General features: G+C 40.3%; 3 protein-coding genes across 3 annotated transcripts; 1 reads left to right on the top strand and 2 right to left on the bottom strand.

The window, feature by feature from the left end:
• The first annotated feature begins 815 nt into the window (after window positions 1-815).
• On the top strand, window positions 816-19,581 carry terf1 (telomeric repeat binding factor (NIMA-interacting) 1). Its single transcript, XM_085172080.1, has 11 exons — window positions 816-2,627; window positions 3,055-3,138; window positions 3,537-3,664; window positions 4,044-4,130; window positions 4,235-4,384; window positions 5,790-5,899; window positions 5,989-6,012; window positions 7,337-7,434; window positions 7,551-7,624; window positions 7,723-12,565; window positions 12,671-19,581. Exons 1-10 carry the CDS (start codon window positions 2,447-2,449, stop codon window positions 7,882-7,884), a joined length of 1,098 nt encoding a protein of 365 aa, XP_085028206.1. The 5' UTR covers window positions 816-2,446; the 3' UTR covers window positions 7,885-12,565; window positions 12,671-19,581.
• sbspon (somatomedin B and thrombospondin type 1 domain containing) lies at window positions 8,263-12,301 on the bottom strand. The gene is made up of 5 exons (XM_085172083.1): window positions 12,076-12,301; window positions 10,944-11,138; window positions 10,729-10,807; window positions 9,957-10,133; window positions 8,263-8,721 (listed from the first exon to the last, which is right to left on the bottom strand). The coding sequence occupies exons 1-5, from the start codon at window positions 12,299-12,301 to the stop codon at window positions 8,604-8,606; spliced, it is 795 nt and encodes a 264-aa protein (XP_085028209.1). The 3' UTR covers window positions 8,263-8,603.
• c9h8orf89 (chromosome 9 C8orf89 homolog) lies at window positions 19,477-24,387 on the bottom strand. Its single transcript, XM_085172084.1, has 7 exons — window positions 23,784-24,387; window positions 23,648-23,693; window positions 21,086-21,180; window positions 20,669-20,807; window positions 20,134-20,241; window positions 19,986-20,041; window positions 19,477-19,717 (listed from the first exon to the last, which is right to left on the bottom strand). The coding sequence occupies exons 1-7, from the start codon at window positions 23,980-23,982 to the stop codon at window positions 19,578-19,580; spliced, it is 783 nt and encodes a 260-aa protein (XP_085028210.1). The 5' UTR covers window positions 23,983-24,387; the 3' UTR covers window positions 19,477-19,577.

Below are 24,387 nucleotides of genomic sequence, written 5' to 3'. Positions count from 1 at the left end.
AGTAAAATGCGGAGTCAGCGGTCTTCGTTTGAATTTTCATCTCTTTTTTTTTCTTATAATAAAGGGAGGTTAGATCATAACCTTCTTGTTTGTAAGCTTGTACTTTTTTTCTGTACTCCAATTAATCCTTCATCCCTTGTTTGTAGTAATCATGTCTCTGTGTTAGCCTCGAGTAAATCTTTCATTTTGACAGGTAGGGTATGAGAAACAAGGGATTTGGATTGATCAGCTGTATCCCCTCGGGATAAAGTTTGTGTGGATACTGCAGCTAATTCTGTGAACTGACAGCAAAAAGGACTGTGCTCTGTCTTACTGTCTCATGATGGCGTATTCATCTGTGATGCTGTACAGAGTGGAAACGTCGTGTCTTTACCCTCTCTGAGAGAATGGGTATTGTCCGTGTCACTCATACCTGCTTACCTTGCTCCTTAAAATGCAAACAGCATCATTGTTTGTCCTTATATCTCTGTATATTCTGCCGCCTCCATTGTTTTTTCTGTTCAGCTTTGAGAAAGCATTATCATCAAGACACATCCTGACCTACAGACTGTTTCTGTACAAAGCAACATCTTTGTATGCATGTAGTAGTCTGAACAATTATGTGACCACAGAACACTTTGTTATGGTATGTATGTCAACATTTGTGTAGAGCATTGTTCCTCATTACGTCTATTAGCATATGCAGAATAACAAATAAATGTATAACTCCTGCGTTTGTGTGTTTGGTGTTTCCTGCTCTGCATGTGAGATGATGATTGTAGGCCAGGAAAGTAAAAAAGAGGGGGAAAAAGACTCTCGAATTAGGACACCAATTAAAATAATATGTTGCATTTGCTGCAAGAAAGTAAAGTTGTTTTCCATATACAGAAGTGTGGACAACTCAGCAGTTTGGCTGGTTGATAAATGATTTATTACAGAACGGAAATGCGTTCCGTTCGATGCAATTAATGTAAGTGTGCATTTCCAGGCATGTTCCAATGCAACTAAACAACATTTATAGTGTGTTTAGAGGGAAATGCATTCTCTGTCCAATAATAATTTGCAATGTAAAAACCAGTTAAGCCCAAATAAGGCTCGTGGTGTGGTGGCAGAGGCTTTCACATAGTTTCTTCGCTTCTAGTGTGGCAACAATTTTACTTAGTTTTATATTTTTTCTGTCTTTAAATTTATCTTTATGGCCATTTTTGGTTAGTTTAGGAATATAATTATTGGGTTAGGTTAAATAGTTACACTTTAAGTTTCTGTTAGGTTTAGGGGAAAAGGTAATTTCTGATAAAAACATACTTACAGTGTTAACTGCATTTGAAGGTTCTCATTCAATTCAATTTTATTTATATAGCACCAAATATAGAACCTTAAAGTGCTTTACATTTTAAGGTAAAGACCCTGCAATGATACAGAGAAAATCCTAACAATCATATGACCCCCTGTGAGCAAGCATTTTGGTGACAGAGGGAAGAGAAAAGTCTCTTCAGGAAGAAACCTCTGGCAGAACCAGGCTTAGGGAGGGGTAGCCATGTACCCCTTGGCTTGTTAGGGGTGAGGGGAGGAAGCTAAGTCACTGATTTGCTGGATTACCAGGTGGATCAGTTAAGATAATATAATTACATGTTTGGAAAATTCTGAATTTATGACTCAGTGCCTAAAATGGGTCAGAAATAAGAAAGAAATAACACAAATGGCAACAAAATATTTATTACAAATGTATTTTTATTTACAAAAAAAACCACACACACAAAAACACTTTTTTGTTGCTACAATCAGTTCTTCTAGACCTGCTTCCAAGTTCCATGAAGGGTCCTAATGAAAGAACTACTGATACAATCAGAAAAGTAAATAAAGTTAAGGCTGTTATAACTATTATAACTGTTATACTCAGCTGATTTCACCTGATACCCTGCACAACCTGTATGGTTCACAGTGAATGATCCAATAAAAAGAAAATATTTCCAAGGCATCCCACCCCCCATAAAAATGGCAATGCCAGAGGTCAGAGGGAAACGGCTTGATGGGCTGCAGCAGAAGAAGACCACATCAGGTGCCACTCCTGTCAGCTAAGACGCTACTTCAGCAGGGTAACATGGCAAGTCATAAACCTCAAATCTTAAACATGACAGTGAGTTTTCTGTACTCAAATGTTTTCCACAATACAAAGGGCAAGTTTTCACAGTTTGACTGCATAAAATGTTGAGAATTGCTTTATACCTAAAATTAAATACTACCCTACGAGTCTACAAGTTATATCTGAAACTTAATGCAGTGAACAACTTCTTCAACTTGCAGTTGCCTCAAGTTGTTTTGGCACAATCTGAACAAGGTGATATTGATATTTAGTTACTCCTCCTGGACGCCAGAGGGCGCTGCAGTCCGATTAGCGAATTCAAACTGGCTGGTAAATGGTGAGCGCGCGGGTGTTTTTAAAAGAAAAACAGGAATATACATAAACATGGCTGAAAATAATAACAGAACCGCTTCAGATGTAAATAACCTCGAAGAAGATGTCAGTTTTTCTCACATTACCGCCGTAGCTACAGGATGGATGTCGGACTTTATGTTTCTAAGTTTGTGTCGGAGTTTTAAGGAGAGCAAACGTGATGAATTCAACGAAACGCTCTCAGCTTTACAGAGTGAGTAAGGCACCTAGGTTACGTATATTTATGCTAAATTTATGATTATTCCAGTGGTGTTAGATTAGCTTCCTAAGTTTACCATTAGTTAAAGATTAAAGGTTGTTGTGGACAAACATAAAAGAACCAAATATCACGTAAAATATGACAGATATAAAGGTGAGATATGTTTAAGGAGTAGACGCCAAAACAGCGTCCGAGGTGAAACTCTTTAAGCCAGGTCTATTTTTATGTATTTTTTTGTTAAGACCTGTCATGTTGTTGTTAAATGCAACTGGCACCTTTACTCAGAAAAACGAGAGGAAGAGGAACCTCTCGTTGGTAACTTTAATGTAAATATACATTATATGTGCAAGTCTTCACAAAGTTTCTGAAAATGTTGTGCACACAATTTTTTTTTTTCATTTATTCTTCTTTTTTTCCTCAGCCATTCAGAAATTATCTCTTAAGAGAAATGAGAAAGAAAAGATCTGTGACTTCCTGGCAAGAGTCATGCATGGAAAACTGCTGGGTAAGAAAACATGGTGCCAGCCTATATTAAAATACACATTAAAAACCATTAAAGATGAGAAAGGGGTTGGAAATCACCGACTAAAAATGTATATACCCACCTGTCTCTTCATCAGTGATGCATTAACTCTCTGTGGCCTAGATTTGTGGACATTTGTCAGCTCCACATCCATGATCTAAATCTTCCGTTACATCCACATTCCATCTTGACAGTGTCTACCTGCATTGAGTTTCTGCCATGTACTTACTACTTACTTACTAGATATTTACGTTAACAAGGAGCTGAGTAGTTGTACTACTGTTTTACTAAAAAAAAAATTAACAGCAGCAGACTCTTTCTGTCCTTCATCCTAGTTGGCTTCCTGTTTCCTTGTCCTGTAAAACACTGTTTTTCTTCAGATGTGCAGTTTGAAGATGATGCCTCTGTGATGCCTCTGATGTCGGCTGCCAGACTCTGGTCAGACCTCAAAAACACTGTGACAGACGAAAGTTTGTTTAAAAATGTTGCCATCCTTTTGATTGTACAGGTAATAAAGTTTTGTTTTGTTTTTCCTGCCTCAGTATGGGCCTTTGGGGGATTACTTCACTTGTAATTGAGCTACAAACAATATAGGGAAAGAGTTTGTTTCACCTCATATGCATTTTTCAATTTTGAGAGCACAAAGGAGCGTCATGCTTGACTAAAGGAAACGGTGATTAATCAAACTAGTTAAAACACGATCTATTGCAGTGCTGGTGGTTTTCCTTCAGCTCTTTTCGGGGGAACTAAACATTTTACTATCTGGGGGGGGAAACACAACACCAGTGCTGAAACTATACAGATGTTTGATTATGAAATGAGCAGTCCTGATGTTGGCTGCTTGTATTGATTTTGAGTCTAATGTCATACATTTACCCTGTGCCTAGTCTGTTGTTGTCTGCTTGGAGAAGGGTGAAAGGTCTTCTGCCTCCTCTGCCCTCAGGTGGTTTGAGAATAACCTTGAACTTCCACAGGTCTGTATGGCAGTTATTCTCCCTTTCCTTTTCAAAATAAAGGTCAATTTTGGAACGTTTTAATTATTCAGTAACAGATTTTAACAACTAATGTGTTTTAACAGGGTTTGAGAGTTAAGCTTTCGAAAATAGTTGCACAGGAGGAGACTTACCACCCATTCCTCATGAGCTTCAGCTTCAGTCGCCTGCTAGAGACAGTCCAGTCCTACTTGGATGCCTATTTGGAGAAGAATCCCTCTGACTACCTTCTCAAGGTACCTTCTGCACCTGCAGAACCTGTGTTTTATGTCACAGCCAGTATCAGAATGAGATTGGAACACAGGTCTGCTCAACTATGTGAAAAATCACACTCACTACTATCATTGTCAATATTGAGATCACACTTCTGAGAATTTTGAGAATAACCTTTAGATCCTACAGGTTCGTGTCTCTTTAAAGCTCTACTAGGTCACTTGTGCATTTAAAATCAAGGCCAACATGAAGTCCATCCAAACCTTAGTTCACAAGTTGTTTGTCAGGCCTACATACTGAGTTTCTACAAGTCATACAGCACTGTGTTCACTTAAAATATTTGTTTAAAAAACTAGACTAGATATATTTATACGTATTATGTTTCAGGTTCTGGGCTGAATATTTTATTTCCTAAGTTGTAAGTTTAAAATTCACTTTAAACTCTTAGAAATGTTTTGGGGTTTTTTGCAAAAAGTGTTGTCGACTTCTTTTGGATTTCTGCTTTAAGGGGCACCACAGGGGATCATCTCACCCTTTCTTTAGCATCGTCTTTTGTCACACCAACCTTCTGCATATGCTCTTTCACTACATACCTCCATCTCTGCCCATGTCGAAACCATCTCAGCCTCGTCTCTCCAAACTTATGTCCAAGCCAAAATGTATAAAAACCCCTTTGCACTCTTTGTGAGATGGAAGGTTTTTTGGGTAAATACACCGATCAGTGGACACTAGTCATCATGGGGACTCTGGGGCTGCATAAAAGTTACAGTTTGGCCATCATCAGAAAATCCACAGATCTGTGCTCGCCCACTTTTTTCCACTTTTGACACGTGGACTTCAAGCTCTGACTGTTCACTTGCTGCCTGATATATCGCACCTCTGGATTGTTGTGAAGAAATAATCACAGCGCCTGTTTTAATGCTGTGGCTTGCTGATGGGTGTACATGAAGTGTCCAAAGTTTCTCAGTAGTTAACAGGCAATGCTTAACAAACAAATTTTTGCAGATATTAATTTCTCCTCCTCTTTTTTTCTCCTTTTGTGCTGAAACTACGCTCTTATCCTCCTGAGTAATGGCGCTCAGACCAACTGAAGGTGCTGATGTGATGTTATCAGTCATAGCTAATTGACAATTTGTCATGAAATTAGTTAGAAGGGCAAACTGCTGCATTCTGTAGAGTCGTCCTCAGGGCCTAACAGCCTTGCTTATTCAGGAAAGTTTTATGAATGATTTACGCAAGCCAATGACCTCTTGATGGCTGTACTTGGAAGGGTATGCTAATGACTGCTCTCATTAATTTTGCTTTCCATTACAGCGGTACTTGGACCAGAAAGTTAGTTGTTTTTAGAAGTTTATAAAAGGGTCATATTTATATGCATAAATTAGCAGAGCTAAATATCTGTGTTATGTCTACCTCTCCGATCATCAGGCAGCTTCAAAGATGGTGCAGTCCTCACACAAAACTGAAGGTTTGGAGGACGAGGGGCCTCGGGACAGCTTTCTTTCAAAGAAGGCCAGTGATGTCACGGAGGACAGAAAGTAAGTCGTAGTATTTTTGAAAAGCCCCATCTATTTAAACTCGGCTTCTCCTTCATGCTAAATATTCAGCTTTATTTATGTCCTAACAGGAAAGGAAACACCACATGTCACAGGTCAGTAAGAATATGTTTAACACTCACCAGACACATTATTAGGTACACCTCGCTAGTACTGTATTGGAGCTCATTTTGCTTTCTAAACCGCCTTGATGCTTCATGGCACAGATTCAACAAGGTGCTCGAAACATTCCTCCGATATTTTGGTATATATTTAAATGATAGCATCACACAGTTGCTGCAGATTTGTCAACTGCACATCCATGATATGAATCTCCTGTTCCACCACATCCCAAAGCTGCCCTCTTTGATTGAGATCTGGTGACTGTGGAGGCCATTTCAGTACAGTGAACTCATGTTGTGTTCAAGAAACGTGTTTGAGATGGTCTGAGCTTTGTGGCATGGCGCACAGCCATCAGAACATGGGTGTACTAAAGGGATGGACATATGGCAATATTCAGGCAGCCTGTGGCATTGTAACAATGCTTGCTTGGTACTAACGGCTGATTCAGACTTTTGTGGCCAATGCCTTTGCCGGCATTCACACTTGTGCACTACGCGTTACAGTTATGTCCCGATCTTTTATGTCCTCTGCCAGCCTAAATGATTCTAGGACTTCTTCTCTTCCTAGGTCCCCTTTTTCCAGTTTCTTTTGGGGGGGTTTTGTTTAGTTTTGTTTTCTCCCCAGAGGCTAAAAAAATGTGTCCTTGGTGAAGTTTTTCCACTTCTTTTTACATCCTCTCACATCAGTCTTGATAGTTTAAGGAATCTCCCTCAAGGAATTCAATCTGAGAGTCCATATATTGACGCAGGGATTGATGTTCTCTCACTGATTCATTCGAAAGAAGCAGGAAATGCACAGGAGGAATCAAGAGGCCACTCAAAGTAGTTGGGGTGTGAGTTTCAGAGGGGTTTCTGATTAGGTACCTGTGACATAGATTTCACATAGATGCATAAATCCTATTTCGGGGACAGGCCAAGAAAATATTCCCTACACCACCAGCACCAGCCTGAACCGTGTTTTCATATTGTTTGTGCCAAATTCTGACCCCCACCATCAGGATGTGCAGTGTGCTCTTCTGCTGCTGTCGCGCATCTTCTTTGACGTTTGATGCGCATTCAGAGTTGCTGTCCTGCAGCATATTTTCCCACCAGCTCAAAGCCATGTTTCCATTCTCCCCTAACATCAACAAGGGATTTTCACCCGGAGAACTGTCGCTCACTGGACATTTTCTCTTTTGGGACCATTCTCTAGAGATGGTTGTGAAAATCCCAGTAAATCTGCAGTGTCTGAAGTACTGCCACGTCACATTCAGGGTCACTTAAATTACACATGTAGGTTAAGGAAATAATTGTGTCGCACTGTATTACTCTTCCACAGACCAAAGCGGAAACTACTCTCAACCATAAATACAGATGTGTGGAAGCCTGATACATGCAAGAAGCGTCATTTTTCTTTACGTCGAATCTCCAGTAATGGTGGGTTTTAATTTTCTTGTGGCTTTGATTGGTTTCTGAATTTTTCTTTTGAAATTTATTTACCAGCACATCATATTTGAGCCTGAATACAAGTAAATTAATTTCAAACCTTATAGCATCAGAGTTATCCCAGATGACAGACAATTCACCAGACACAAAAAAGGTACAAAAAACAAGAAAACCCCGTCAAGTAAGTAGAACCAATTAATCCACAAATCAGTTTAAGGAGTTATAAATATTCCTTTAAGCATAGAAAGCAGGAGTTTATGTTTTTTCCTTTTTATCTAGAAATGGACCTCCCAGCTGGACAAGTATCTCAAGGATGGTGTTAAACATCACGGGCAGGGGAAGTGGTCTCGTATCTTAATGGATTATGACTTTGAAGGGCGCACCGGCACCATGCTCAAAGACCGCTGGAGAGTTCTAATGAAGGCATATGAAGTGGGATAAAGACACACAGAGCTTCTCTAATTCGTACAATGTAGCATTTGACCTGTAAATAAAATCACCTGATTTTTCTATTGATATTTTTTTAATGGTTTTAGTTGCATGCTCTGCTATGTTTGCACTGAAACAATTTACCACCAGAGGGTGCTCAAGCACAGAACAGTGATCTGGGTAACTTGGTCTGCTGTGACTGGGTAAATTTGACAATGTGTAACAATGTGACAATGTGTCAGTAAAACATAATTGTATATTTCACTCATTTAGTCTTATTTAGCTGACCAGCTAAAGCTGAGTTAGTTCCTTAACCGTGTCAGTGTATGTGCTTTGCTGTTGCTGTGTGCACCAAGTCATACCACCAGAGAGCAATCACAGGAAACAATGTAAAAGTTTTTAGTTTTTTATATTTAAGGCCACATTTTTTTAGATAAATAAGGTGTAAGACAAGACATTTGGAAAAGAGTACAATAGCATTGTTTTATAACCAAAATAAAAGGAAGTGTGCTTAATGTGTGTGAGGAAAAGGTGGAATGCTGTACAATTGTCTTTCTATTTTAATGTGTATGAAAATCTGCTTTTTAAAAAGACTTTACACTGATCTGGACCATATTAAAAGACATATCTGCAAAATTAGGCCTCCTCTTAGTGTTGATAGAGAGACGATGCGTTGAGGCATGTGGCTGCCCACTGATTATTGGTTTTTAGATGTTCACGTGAAATCCATATCAGATGAAGACAAAACTGTGTTGTGGAGGACAGGCGCACCGCTGAGTTTTCTGGATCTTCTTCCAAGTCCCGCTGCACAGCGGGTTCCCCACCGCCTGCCAGTGGAGCACAGTCTCCCTGCAGCACAGTTAAACCACTGGTTTCATACCACTTTATGCACATGGTTTCACAGTCATTTCACAAGATCTCAGCACTGCTTAGCTTAAGGCAAGGGCACATTAAGTGTTGAAGCAGAAGGTGGAATAATTTTGTAGCTGTTTTAAGTTTTATGAACTGATTTAGATTTTTATGTGAAATCGTGCAGTTAGGGCTTTGTAGACAGGAACACAATTTCCATAACTTTGGCTCTGTACGGTACTGCAGTAGATTAAAGTGCAATGCAATTTCAATGCAGACTTTCAGCTTTAATTCAGCTCGTTTCAGGGGCTCAAACTGGATAAGTGAGCATAATCATAACCAAAATGTTTACCTTTTGGGATTTTGTTAGTTATGGTTGACAGACTGACTGAAAGCCATGCACATTAATGAGTTTCCTCCTTCCTGATGGTTTTCCAGGCCTTTAGGTTTTTTTTTGCCATTTAGTTTGCTCTTCAGGAATTGAAGTGCATGCTCGATTGGGTTGTGTTCCCTTCTCATTCTGTCTTCCATCTTGCAAGTATTGCTGTATGCTTCAAATAATGAAACATTCTTAGTCTTTTTCTTCTTAATATACATATTATACTTTCATTAGTCCAAACAAATGCTGTTTCACAACTTGTCTGGTGTTGTTAGATGTTTAAATTTGTTTTTTCTGTCCCTGGGCAATGGTTATCACTTGGTTAGGTGTTATGAGGGGTGTTCTTTTACCATGGAACGGATCATCTACAATTATTTAATTATCAATGGAAAATCGTGCCTTTTTACTTTGCTTAGCACACCATTGAGTTATTATCTCTTTGTTAAACATTCACCACTTCTAAAGTTCCGCCTCTCTCACATTGTTTTTACCACTGAAATCTGGAAGTTGTGGGTTCAAACCCACAGTTTTCAAATGCAAATGGTACACTTGGAATTTTTCCAGATGTTTTACGTTCAAAATTCCTCAAAAACTAAGCCGAGAAGCCCACATCTGTCCATGAAGCAGCTTTTCAGTCAGATATTTTGGTCCCTAAAGAAAAAGGGGGCTACATAATAAATAACCACCATTCTTAAATGTTCCTTCAGTTTGTAAAAAAATAAGAATAAAAGCTGAGAGTCTGCCCTTTTAGACCACATTCAGCTGTAAATTAAATGTGTTTTGGTAAACAGCCAAACAGTTTAAATATATCTGGACTGGAGGAAAAACACATGTAAAATGGCCGATAACTGCATACTTGTCTGATTCCCGACCGTCTCCCTGGCAGCTGCTGGTATTGTTTCGCATGGCAGGAGGTTCACATGCCACACACACGTTAAAGCCCTCTGTTATGTAGCGCATCCACAGTGTGTGGGGCCGGTTCTCCACAGTGCAGTGGGGCGTCCGTGACTCTAGCTTGAATTCCACACAAAACCTAAAGGGCGACAGGATTAGAGTAATGAAGGTGAACAAAGTAAATCCTGGAATACCGAGACAGTAGAATTCAAACAAAATAAACCCTTAACGCACAGTAGAGGGACATCGAGGCATCATCACTTGGTTAGGCGATATTGGGAATTACTGATCAGTAAAAAAGAAAAACCCACTTTATCCCCAGTAGCAGGGACACAGCTCTAATGAAAGGAATAACAATAATTAAGCATATGGATGCTTTGAACTGCTCGCAATACCGCACCTACTGTCATCCCAACCTTTTGTGTATGCGCTTTTCATGTGACAGCCTTGAGTATTTCATTTCAAAGGATTGTTGGCAGTCTTTCAGCATCGCTATGTTTAATGGTCTGTAGACAGAAGGCCAGGTGGGCAAACACCTACAGGTAGCTCGTTGGTAGGAAAACGTTGAGCTGTTATCTCCTTTCAATTTCATTTGTGATACAAAGCACAAAAAAAGAGGTTTTTCCCCTGAAAGCATTCATGAACCTTTCAACTCTTGAATTCAAAGATTCCTGAGGTATGTGCAGTTTCAGAGAGCGTCTGCAGGCTTTATAGTACCATGATATGAAACCTACCCAGGGTTTAGGGGGTTTCCGTAGCTGTCGTGCTTGGGCCTTCCCTTGGCAAACGCCATGCTGGTGATGAGTGCAGGACCTGATAAGAGAAACCAGATCATCTATGAATTACAAAACAGGCTCAAATGCAAGAAAATATGCATGCAACTTCACACACGCACACACACAAAAATGCAGATACAGTAAAACCAGAGAGTGTTCATCTGGTTGCATACCTGAATTGAAGCCACAGTGTCTACCCAGGTGGTCTCTGTATTCCCTGCAGCCAGCTCGTTGCTCAAGGCCGGGGCAATGCTGGCCACTGTTGTGGGGCTGCTGCTCTATGTGACGAACACGGATTCGCACCGAAGGCTGGCAGGGTTTGGCACAGCCGCTCCAAAAGCTCCAGTCGCTCACAACACAGTCCTGAGCTGGATGTTGGCACCAGTATCAAGAGAGAAACGTTATTAAAGGAAATCCTCTGTTGCAGCGAACAATTAAACTGCATTTAAACCAAAGACTCACTCCCTAAGATCTTAGCTTTTGTGCCAGGATTACAATTCCCATCGACAGTAAGATATACCATTGTTCTTTAAGGGATGAATAATTATAATATTCCGGTGGAAGAGTGGAATGTGACTCAATATCCAGGAAATAACTTTGGATTAATGAAGCATTGATTGTGACTTGTGGAATTAGTGCTTCCTGCTCTGCTACAAGTATTCTGACAGTGCGCCAAGTGTGCCGCTCAATCAGTGACTGAGTCCTGTGATTTATTTTCTTTGTGCCTGCTCTATGACTCCACTTTGATGCATTAAACATTCAGATTTAGTCACTACTGGCCCATAACACATATTAAATGTGCCTAGCTTGTTTGACTGTAGCTGTTATCGCTACAACTGATTGACAGAACCACATTCTTAAAATATTTGTACTAATTCCATTATGTGGGCCAGCCAGCCCACTGAAATGAGGCTAGGCTCAGAGCTACTAGGGTTATTTGGTGTGCTGATTATTTTTTGTAATGCGGCAGGTGAGACACATGCAAGAAACACAAAATCAGAGATTATGTGAGGTTTGCGCCACGTTAGAAGCTGAAGAAAACAACAAAAGACACAGAAGAGTTGGAAAGGACTGAAGTTAAATGCACACAATTTGACATGTATGGGAAAATGTGGAACGCATCCAACCATGCCACTTCTCTCATTAGAGGTATGTTGTGTGATAAGCAGCCCACTAATGACCAGATAGTGGTGATAATTTGTCTTGTTTTATCTTCTGGACAACAGATTTAGAAGATAGCAAGAGGTCGGGTATCATAAAGTTAAGGTGCGCACCAAAAAACAAACAGTTCCATTCATCACTCACCTGGACACTCTGTGAAGTAGTCAAAGCAGCAGTCTTTAGTTCTGACGCAGCCTTCATCACAGTAGCATGTGCCGTGCACACGGTCCATCCTCCAGTCAGTGGTCAAACAGTTTGTGTCTCTGCCTGTGCAGCACTTCCCTGAACAACCTCCACTCACCAGGTGGTTCTCACCTAGAGCAAAAACTACCAGCAACCAGCAGGCAAACTCAACAGACAATCCCATCATGACGGAGTGAGGCCAGAAGTCAACCTCTGAAGTAAGATGCCAGCCTCTTGGTTTCCCCCCAGACTGTGCTCACACACGTCTCTACCTGTGTTTACTCCTGCTCTGGTTCTGCTTCTTTCATGCTCATGACCGTGAGAGGGAGAGGTTGGAATACCAGCCCAGCCCAACCCAGCCAGGACTGAGCTCTGCCACAGGAGCCCTTGTGACCTAGAATTCCTGTGTCCGTCTCCTGTGTCCAGCCCTTCAGTTTCCCTCCAGAAACAGGTCTGCAATGCAACCTAGAGTACAAAACACCCAATTCCAGCACTGGCTTTCGTGTTGTGTGTGCCTGCCTTTGCTCAAAGCTGGTGTCTCTCTCCCTGTTCCCAGCTGAGCACCTCCCTCCAGTCGATCACACTCGGGAGGAGACGATGAGGACAAGGGAGGGGTGAGCTGGTGATGCATGCTTTACCATCCCGCCTCTGTTCTTTCTTTTTTGCCTCTTTCTTACCTGCCTTATTCTTGTTTACCTTTTTTCTGACCCTCTTTCTTCAGAATACCTGTGACCTTCTGCCACCCCAGGTTTCCGAGTCCCAAAAGAAAGGGAGGAATGTGAGAATTTGGCAGGTCTCCAATCAATTGTTGTACTGTATAACACCATCCCCTTCTCACCTCTCTCCCTTTTTCTCTTTTCCTTTCAAGTTCCTGTAATCCAGCAGAAATCCAAACCATTCGGGTATGATTTTGTCTGTGTGTTTGTTTTGCTTGTGAGGTTTATGTAGACTAAAGATTAGCTTCACTGGGTCCGAGGCTGTCAAACAAGAAAGTGGTATCAGTCTTATCAAGGAAACAAAGAATCATATTTCCCAAAATATCTCCTTTTACCAATCACTGATAACCTGTTATATACTGTTATAAACTGCATACAACATGAAAACCCATTTAAATACAATGCTAAGAAAACATTATCTGCCCCCTTCCTGATTTCTTATTTTTTCCATATTTGTAACACTTAAATGTTTCTGTTCATCACACTAATTATAATAAAAGTTAAAAAAAATAACCTGAGTAAATACAAAATGCAGTTTTTAACTGATTATTTTATTTATTAATAAGGAAAACAACCTATCCAAACCTACTTGGGCATACGTGACAAAGTAGTTGCACCTCTTCTAAATCATGAATTAATTGTCATTAACCACATATTTTGATTTACAAAGACTTTTCTAAGGATTTAGGGCTCCAGCAAACCACAGTGAGAAAATGTAGAACAGTGGTGAACCTTCCCATGAGCCTACCAAAATCACTCCAACAACACATCAATGACTCATCCAGGAGCTCCCAAAAGAACCCAGAACAACATGAAAAGAACTTCACTCACTTGCCTCAGTCAAGGTCAGAGTTCACGATTCAACAATAATAAAGAGATAAAATCTCCTCCATGGGAGAGTTCCCACCACAGCTGATCAAAAAGGATAAAAAGACTCATCTCACATTTGCCAAAAAACATCTTGAAGATCCCTAAGACTTCTGAGAAAATATTCTGTGGTATGACGAGACATTTCGAGCATTTTATAAAAAGAATATATGATGGTCTCGGGCTGCTCTGCTTTTTCAAAGTCTGGAAGACTTGTTATAATAGATTGAACCATGAATTCTGCTCTTTACCAGATGATCATGAAGGAGAAATCCGTTCATGCCCTAAAGCTCAAGAGCCCTCAGCTTAAGCAGCAGGACAATGATCCAAAACACACCTGCAGGTCCATCTCTGAATGGCCCAACAAAACAAAAAGAGGGTTTGCAGTGACCTAGTCAAAGTCCAGCCATAATTCAAGTTGAAGTGCTTTGGTATGACCTCAAACAACCCCCAAATGTAGATAAATAAAAACGATTCTGCAAAGACAAGTGGGTCAAAAATTCCTCCACAGTGATGCAAAAGACTCACTGCTAGTTATCGCAAACGCTTGATTGCAGTTCATGCTGCCAAAGGTGGCACAAACAGTTATTAGGTTTAGGAGGCAAATACTTTTTCACAGTGCTGTACGTTGCACAGGAGCTCCAGTTTGGATTATTTACAAACCACAGTGTAGTGTTAATATTCATAATTCATAATTCTTCAGTAAAAACTGAAACTCCTCAATGTGAAATGAAAGACTATCAACTTTATAATGCAGGACAAGCCCAGTCATGCCCTCTTTAATGGCATGATGGAGGGCTACACAATATATGGCAAGGATTTCTAATGCTGCTGCTGATTGATGATGACAAATTGGAGAGGGCAGACAAAAACCATTTTTTACTTATATGCTCCAGGGGGCCTGACTGTTACTGTTGCTGAAGAAGCTCAGCCTCTTCCACATTATTGCGGCCAACAAATGGGGCCTCTGCAGGGAGCATCAGCAGGAAATGAGGCCTCCTCACGCCTCCTGCTATTGAAGAGGTAGACACTAGTAATAACTGGATACTTCGCTGTCTTGAAAAATAATCTTTCACAAGGGGTCTGGCTGGATCCTTTGATTATTCTTCATGCTATGGAGCAGGTAGGTCAAGCGACAGTAATAGCCTTCATCTCCACCACAATCATCAGCAGAGGCATCGCTAAGAAGCAAGTGTCTGAATCAGTGAAAGTTAAAGTTAAGTTAAAGTTAAAGTATGTTAAAGTTAAATCTACAAATATTAAACACAATAAATAATCCCAGCTGTGAAGCCTCTTACTTTTTAACCGTTTTAACCAACTATAGTGCTGATTTGATCTATCCACTGATGCAAGACGTTCAGCAGCATCAGCCTCAGCATGAAGGAAGCGCACATCAAAGCATGTGTGTTTTCCATGTGACAGGCTCCCAGCCATGGACCTCCTGCCCTTACTGCTCATTTGTCGGAGACAATCAGCCTTACAGCAACACACCCAGTCATCTTAGTGTACATCGGTTAATGTTTCACAAGACGGGCAACAGTAATAGAGCATATTTATGATCTCCAAACAGTGTCGCAAGTTGCTGCGTCATCCATCCCCTTCATTTGTGGCAAGAGTAGAGATAGAAGGAGATACAAAGAAAGATCGATTTAGTAATAAATGAAAGTCTGCTGTCCTCCCCTTCTTGCAGTGGGAAGGTAGAAGTGTCAGCCCTAGCTTCATCTCATCTATATGGGGAATGTAAACTGGCTCTCCTCAAGGGAAGACTTGACCTGGGTTCCCATAGTTTCAAAAAGTTTCTTGACATCAAAAGCTCTGGTTGACAAATACTAGAATTTACCTTTACAAGATGGCATGTGTTGTAAAGATGATGTCATCCATGACTAAGAAAATGCTTCCTCTGTGCTGCACAGAAACTTTATTTTTAAGCCTTTCTATTGAAAAAACAAAAAAGCAACATCAAAGCGAAAAAAGACCCAAATGTTTGTTCTTAGAGAATATTTGATTAGAGCTGGTCGAAGTAATTAGTTCGAGTTTCTTTCTTCCTGATGAGTACAGTCGGTTCCTCCCACATGAATGGAAGCCTTTGTCTATTATCTTCTCAATTTATAGCACATTCTTTCACGTCTACATTTGTACATTTGGGTGGTTTTCCAAGTGCGGGAGTGTTTTGCACCGTCTGTTCTTATTATCTGTTCTTATGTAACTGAGTTTCAGTAGTTTTTCTTCATTGTAACTTGAGTTCATCCATGCATGGGCATTTTATCCTATTTCTTGTGGATTGTGTATGCATCTATGCCACACAGTGGCATAAGTTATTATTTAATGAGTTGAGAAGTTTGGTGTTTGACTTAGGGCGAGTCACCAAATCACAATTTTAAAAGTTTTTAAAAGGGCGTATTCACAGTGCAAACACTCAGTGAGCCTTGCTCTTCATGTCGCACTTACAACAGCGTCTATTATGGCAAGACGTTTTGTACGTCCTTCTAATGATACTCCATTCATTACAGGTCATTACTGCTGGATAGTTTACGGATCCAGCGGTAGGCCCCGGAGAGGACTGATGACACTCTAGCAATGGCTCTACAAGCTGGCTGGCCTTGGAGAGCTGCCAGTGTAATGACATCAGAGAATGTGATATTGATGAAAGTTTTTCCCCTGCCTGATCCTGACATCGTCACTGATAATTGTCCCCTCATGAGTCACCTCACCTGGCATATGGATCCATGTGTATGTAAATCAATGCGGACATTAGCAGCAGCCGGCAGATGAGTCAAGATGTGTGGGTGGGGAGTGAAACCGAGCCCTGCCCCTGGGAGAGATGACGCTTCGAGTAATGATAATGGCTAGGTGGCAGGGTGGAGCTATCGGGGTAGATTTCATAAATCACACCGTTAAATGTCACACAGCAGTGGAGAGGTTAGGGCCTCGGGCTAGTGCGCATGTATGCGTGGGTTTCTCTGTCAAGGGCAAAGTGTGTAAATATATATATCGTTACCAAACATGTCAAATTTCACTGATGCCTGTGAATAACAGATCACTCTAGTAGGATAGATTGATGACATGAAAATAAACAAATGTCACCTGACTGACGATGCTCTGAAAAAGACAAAAAAAAAGATTTGACCTCTTTTTTATCACTGTATAACTGTCTTTTAGGATCCTTAAACATAATTTTTAGACCACTGACAAACTACAGACTACCAGACATGTTTCCTTTTTTATGCTAATCCAGACACACGGGGTCCAGAGTATACACTGAAGTGATACGAAGTGATAATTGTTGTGCACAATATACTGCATATGATCAACACTTTCAATATAGAAAAGCGCTGTGCTTGTCCACAGACTCGAGCTGGCTCTTTTCATCTCATACCTAATAGCGATGTTAGCACAGGGTTTCTTCCTCTCTGTCAGAAAAGCCTAAATTGCTCAAACTAAAGGACTCTGTTCAGCATGAAGAGTGGCCTCGGAGCCTATCTTTGGTGCCTGTCTATCTCGGTGGCCTCAAAGTCTTTTTCTGGCATCTGTCTATGTTATACTGAGCCGTGACTGCAGCATCATGAAGGTCAAAAAGCTGAGTTGTAAGCAAAAATTAAAAATGCACCACATCTGAATGAATAAAAGGAACGAGCACGAGTTTTTCTCTAGTATAAAAATGCACATAGTTTAAGGACAAAACCAGAAGTGGGAAGATAAAATGATCAGCGAGAACACGTGTTATCAAGTCAGCCACAGTGAATAATAATAAAAACTTACATCTGAGTCTCCTGAACTGTTTCGAGGAAACCTTGTCTCATCAAAATTTAGATAGCAGCACAGCATATTTGGGAGATTTTTGATCTGAGGTGTTGGCACACAGGTTACATTCTCTGATCCTTGCTGATAGAGTCACCTGGCACAATGTCAAGTCAGGTGAAACAGTAACACAACCTGGCTTCTTTTTTCAGTTCATAAAACGTGTTTCTGATGCTTTCATGCCTTTAGTGTGAGATAAAATGAATTGGCGTTTTCGTCATTATCGGATCCTTGACTTAAGTGACAGTTGAACTTTTGATTCAGCACTGTCTCGTTTGTTCAAGGTTCCTGTGGAACTACAGTGAAACGATAAACCACTTGTGGGCAGGCCCCAGAACAGCTCCTATTAAAGACCTCATTGTTGACTGTTTGTTCCAGGTCATTTTGTTTCACTACACTTGAAAGGGACGCTAAAAACCCTGCAAGAAGAGGGAGCCCCGGCCTCCATTTGGGCATTCATGCACCCCCTTCCCTTGGTATGAATAAGGGGATGGCTCTGTGTTTCTAGGTCACTGTGTGCCCCTGAAATGCACACCTCACAATCCCGGCGGAGGGAGGGACGCAAACAGAGCCTGACGTTTGACAACATCTCAGTGCTATTTAATAGGGAGCTTAGGCACACACTCCCTGAAATTAAACACAGTTGACAGTTGAGTTTCAGAGCGCGCATACTGACTGATATCCTTGATGATGGCTTCTTCTCCTCTCCCTTGCTGCTTTGTTTAAATCCAGCAGAAATGCCAAAAAGAGAAAAAAAAAAAAACTAACTGACAAAAAAACTCTCTTAAATGTATATCAGACTACGTAGAAGCCTTCATCTGTCACTTTCAGCACTAAATGATCTCAGCGACAGAACTTCATCTCAGCTGTTTCCCCTGCGCCTTTCTGATTGGCACAGGGTGACGCAGAGGGGAGCTGTAGCAGCGTGATAACACGCATCAGCAATTAGTGGAAAAACTATTTCAGCCATTAATTCTTTCTTTTCTTGTTCCGTCTTTATTTACACACAGAGCCAAGTAAATTTAATCTTATTAAATTTTAAAGGGTTGTAAAGAAACTTTACAATGACTTCAGATGTGATATTTTCACAACCTTTACTTCCACCAAAGGGACAAAACTTATAAATAGTTCAAGTAATGAATTAATGGTTCAAATATGTAGCCAAATACTGCACAATTATCCAGTATAGACGGCTGTAGAAAGTAGCATAAGGACCAGTTCTTTTTATATCAATTCAAAAAGACTCATATTTCCGCACACGTCCCGATTTCCTTCTACACAAAAATAGACAGTTGCATGGCTGCTGTCAAATACAATGAACAAGAGTATTCAGCAGCAAAACACTGCGTTGTGTGGGACAGCACCACATTCTCGGATCTGGGGGCACAGTTTTGTGTCTGTTTCGTAAATATGGAATGCATATTTTGCTAATTGTAGTGGTCTATATGTAGTGTTTGCACCAAAAAGTGGTGTGACGGTCCACATATTAACCTGTGTGGTGAAAGAAAAGCTATACACATGAAGGAAGGTCCTCAAAATAACAAAATAAATTTATTTAATTTCAGGAAGACAGTTAACAAGGCACAATAATGGCTTTGCTAAACTATTTACTATATATGTCAATATTTCACTTACTTAACAAAGCTTAGATATGCTATAAGTCTGAAACACTGTGGTAACGATGAGGCCAAAGCTGGACACCGTATGAAATATGATACAGATGATACAGAAAGAAATATGGCCGTATTATACAAGAGCCATTAGAAAGCTAAATTAAATATCCTGCATGCAGGTGCTGGGTGGAAAACTGCTGACAGCTGTGCGTCAGACTGGAAAATGTTTACCTAATAATCATCACCGGCATTTATTGTTGCAGCAAGTCCGTACTACATGTAATTATGAATCCCAGAATGTAACCACCAGCCATACCAAGCAGCAAACTAATATCACCGAGGACAAACAAGCAGTCAGAACAAGCCACTGAAATGAATATGGCGCCCTAAGTGGTTTATTCTCTTCCGTCGTTGGCACAGACTCGAATGTTTTTAACCTCGACCAGTGTGACTGGGAAGGAGGTGATTGTCAGGATGGAGGCTTTTGAGGGTTTCTCATTTTCTTGAGCTTCTCCTGCCTCACCGTCTCGCCCTCCAGAGAGGACAGCTCAGATATCCTGTGGATGAAAGAGCGAGAGGCTCCAGCCATTGGGTCCGGATAGGACTGGCCTGTTGCGCGAGAGAAATGGAAAGAGATGGAGAGAAGCACAGGGCATATTTAATCTCTAAATATCCTGCACACATTTCCCTGTCATTAAGTAATAATAATCTTAATTAGAGATAAACTCTTGAATAATATGCCACATGTTACATAAAAACACAAAAATATGTTTGTTGTTTGTTTTTTCACTTCAAAACTAAGTGTGCTGTAAAGGCAGTACATGGGGCCCTGATGTGTTAAGGCTGAGAATGAAGTCAAAGCAGGAAGTGAACTCACTTTTCTGATTGTCTTTAACAGTCATTACGTTGGAGGATGGATATTTCACCTTGGGCCTGCAGACGACACAAGGACAACAGAGCTGGCTGCATTGAGAAATAACTGAAAACACTGGCTTGGTCACATTTTGTTTAGAAAGCCAAAATACCTGCCAAGCTTGCAGTTCTCAACCGAAAAGGTGTTTCTGCCACTGAGGACTAAAGCTGAGGGAATGAGGACGGCTCGATTTGTGTTCAGTTTATAGCTTTCAGGGTACCTGGAAGACGCAAGTAAAAACATTACGGAGTATAATGAACGCAGAGCTGACATTTTACAAAGCTTCAGACCATCAAACCCCACTTTTCCCATAAATAGAAGATTGAGAATAATTTGTTATTGAGATAATATTTTTGTGCAGCATAATGATTTTCAGTTGTAGCTGTAATCGCCCTTGAACTGCCAGAAAATTAAACATTAAAAGCTACACAAGCTTTTCTTTTTTTCTGACAGATAATGCTTGCGTGTCAAAACAATACTTTTATCTGGCTGCTGTTTCTCTTTCTTCACGTTATCTGTCATACCCCGCATGAGACTGTGACTCAGTATAATAACTAATATCTGTGCAGCTGTCTTGTGAAATATGCTTTTTTTAAAGAAATTCCAGCTACAATAAGCTGCCCAAAAGATGTTAATCCAAAGGTTACCCCAGGGTGAAGGGTCGCCCTGTGTGGCTGTGGGAAAGCTCCTTGGAGAGGCTAAAGGATGGGAGGTTACCAGGTCTGTGCACATGGTAGTCTCTTGGCAGTGGAGGAATCACAGTTTTGGTCCTCTCTAACATCACACCTTAAAAAGGGAATAAGAAAATTGCTCCGCATTAATTCCACTGTCAGGTTATATCTGTAAGTTTCCCGCAAGTATCTAATGTCCCACTTTGGAGTCAATGGAAAGGGACCTATAAAAATTATGTAAGACAACAGCTCCACCTGTTGGCAGTCAGTTCACACAAACCCCATGCCACAAATTTAAATTCAGTCCATTTTGAGTGGGGAAGTAAGAAGAAACTCCTTAGTTTCCTCTCAGTTTTATTAACATAAGGCTGTCTCCTGTTCTGCAGTTCTTACATTTTCTATCTAACAGAAAGCGCCTCCCGCTGAGATCCCTCTCTGGGTTGGTGTTTTGCAACTCCAGCTTGTCATCTTTGGTTAAAGTAGGCGTCCTAGAAAAATTGGAGAAAAATATATCAGCACACGTGGATTCTATATTTTAGATAGTTGAATACCACCTAGAAAAAAAACAAAAACATGTCATGGCACTAACAAATGTCAAAGTTTTATAAAGAAATACTTTTTTATTTTTACATTAAATCAAATAAAAATGGTTTCAGCAACAATCTTTATGATTAATCGTCATGAATTACTTACGATTCACTGATAATTTTCCATTACTGATTTGTAATGGAAAGTCAGCGGAGGCGTAGCGGAGGTCCACCTTCAGCAATCATTACTTCCACTGTCAAGTGGCATGCTGTGTTCCCTAATGGAGTTTTATCATGTTAAAATGCTGAATGGTGATTAGAAATCCCCCTTTTTCAATAATTATGTTAGCACTGTGCTAAAGCTGAGCGTCTGCTTTGTGGGTTCAACTGTAGTCTCAATATGAATTTTAAAAAACAATCTTCCCTCTGAAACTTGTCACAGTATTTTTGTGATTTCCCATATGGAAAATTGTCAAACGAAACAATATTTCATACAATAGTTTGTGTACTCTCATACCACTAACTCGCTCAACAGCACCAGCTAACACCAACCTCAATAAAAAATATGTGAGAGACCCCTTCAAATGACTAAGAAAGAAGGCTCTAGTGTATGAGTCTGTAGTGTCAGAAGCAGGGATGCCTCATGGGTCCTGAACTGGATAATGGTCAAGAGATGACTCGTGAATATGGTCTTCTGGGCAGAAGTGCAAAGAAAAGGCTAAATCTGAGACTAGCCAATAAAATAAACAGATTAGAAAGGGGGAAAGAGCACATTGGACAAAGGGAGGACTGGAAAATGTACTGTGGGCAGATCAAGGTATTTAGATTTGAAAGTTAGAACAATTGTAAATTGTAGTAGAAAGGAAAATATGCTGGAGGAGTCCATACACTGCCCTTCAAGCAGGTACAGTAGAAGATTTCTACAGAACAAAAAGGATCTTGAACAAGGACATGCAAAATACTATTAGTACATTTTGCATATGCGTAATGCCATATGCTTTGGACACAACTTAATCAGAGCTAATTTCATTTTTCAGCAGTACACAGAACCAAAGCACAGTTTCACTGCAGGGAACTATCTAGAGAGGAAGCAGCCAGCTGGTATTCTGTGTCTAATAGAGTAGCCGGCACAGTCACTGCATCTCAGTCCTGGAGAGATAATGTAGGAACACTCTGGCCATATGCTACGTATAAAATACAGATCAAACCAGTCCAGCTTACAGTAAGCAATTCAGGAAGCACGGGGTTAAAAGTTTCCAGATTAAAAAACTGACAGCTGAAATCTGCAGCTCTGTGATTTCTGCACGTGGGCAATTCTTTTACAATAAAGTTTCATTAGCAAATCATTATTTTGCAATGTCTTGACAGTATTTCCTATTCAGTATGCAAAAAAGTATGGCTTTTGATTTAAAAATATGACATTTTCTTGGTGTTATTGAGCATTATATTCAGGGCGACCTTGTCTCAGGGAGTGGGTCATCTACCAATCAGAAGGTCGGTGGTTCACTTCTCTGCTCTTCCAGTCTGCAAGTCCTGCAAGGATCCTTACCCTTAGGCAAAATACTGAACTCCGAGTTACCCCGCAATGCATCCATCAGGGTGACTGTGTGTGAATGTTAGACAAGGTCCTTAGTGCTTGTATGAATGTGAGTGTGATTATTATGTATATTATTATGTAATGAGGCTTGAGTCAAAGAGTGTTCAGTTATATAAGTACCAGTCCGTTTATGTATAATTCTTGGATCTTTTATCATGTAAAATACCGTAATATACTCATACTCACCCTAAAACAGGATTCTATAAAGGAAATAAGTGGTTCATGTTGTGGGCTGGATATGGAACCCACGAAGGAATTATTTATGGTTATCTATGTATCACTAAAAATTCCATAATCAAAATTAAATAAATGACTGAATAAATATATTGATATGCAATTAATAGCACAAATATTCAAAAATGTGTTTTATTCATACAGTATGAGATAAATTGAAATGCATTGGTGTTTTCGTTTTCCTTTGTATTTATTTGCATCTCCATGCAATTTTTTACATTTGTTTTTACGGAACTTCCGCATTAATTTGTCTTATTTTATGTTTGCAATCGTATCTTTATGTATTTTTGAGCAAGCCTGATGATGTGGAGTAGCCAATAAGTAGGTGCCAGCCTCCCTTACTTGCATAATAGGTAAAAATAATAATAAAATAAATAAAAACAGGCAGACATTAGTCTAGTGTTAATTACGTTGGATTACAGTAGTTCGGGTCTTCCATATAAGCCTGGCACAGAAACAGTAACGCTGCCCACTGTCTTTCAGTCTGTACTAGCATAGTGGTTAAAAACAACGAGTGTGAAACACTGTGAGAACATCTCTTTTATTATATCTGTGGCGTAGTGTTTTTATAGCTTCCAAAATATTCACATAGCTTACCCTCCAATTATGAAGCCAGTCAGCTGAGGTTTCCCGTCCCTGGACTCTACAACACAGACAGCGCTCAGCATTTTACGGACCGTTAAGCTAGCTTCTTTGAATGAATCTGGCACATTTATGGAGCACGCTTACTCACTGCTCAAAGGTTGTATAACAGGAAATTTCCTTGGTTGACTTTGCCTTAAAGCCGTTTGCCCTCCACCTGCTCCCATCCTCAAGTTCCTGTATGTCGGATATCCAACCGCATCAGGGCCGCGCTGCCCGCAGTTCGAGCTTTCCCGGGATATTAGCCCCTTTACGGTGATTATCGACGGGTCTAACTGGCAAGTTATCATGATGGAGCAGCCGCACGAACATATACTTCAGACATTACCTTAGTGCTATACACAGCTACGACACAGCTAACGGTACATGGGTTAAAACCGGTTATCCCTGAGCAGCAGTGCTAGGCTGCAGCTCACTCTGGTACAACGCTAACGAGTCATCACGTCACCATGGAAACAGGCTTCAAAATTCGCCTGCATTGTTTTTTTGTTTTTTTTATTTAGCTTTCTGTGTTTCCTAACCAGGTTTAATAGAAATGTACCCAAATACTATGTCGTATAATACCTAAGTAAATATATATGTATTTTATCCATTATCCATTATCCATACAGGCTACCGCTAGCCCACAATTATTTGATAAATGCAGTAAATTGCCTTCAAATATAGTTTTTAGTTAATTTTTACAAGTTAAAAGT

This window comes from Neolamprologus multifasciatus, chromosome 9, assembly GCF_963576455.1.
Source record: "Neolamprologus multifasciatus chromosome 9, fNeoMul1.2, whole genome shotgun sequence".
In the NCBI taxonomy this organism is placed as follows: Eukaryota; Metazoa; Chordata; class Actinopteri; order Cichliformes; family Cichlidae; genus Neolamprologus; species Neolamprologus multifasciatus.
The sequence above is the reverse complement of the archived record's forward strand: the minus strand, read 5'-3'. Positions and strand labels throughout refer to the sequence as shown.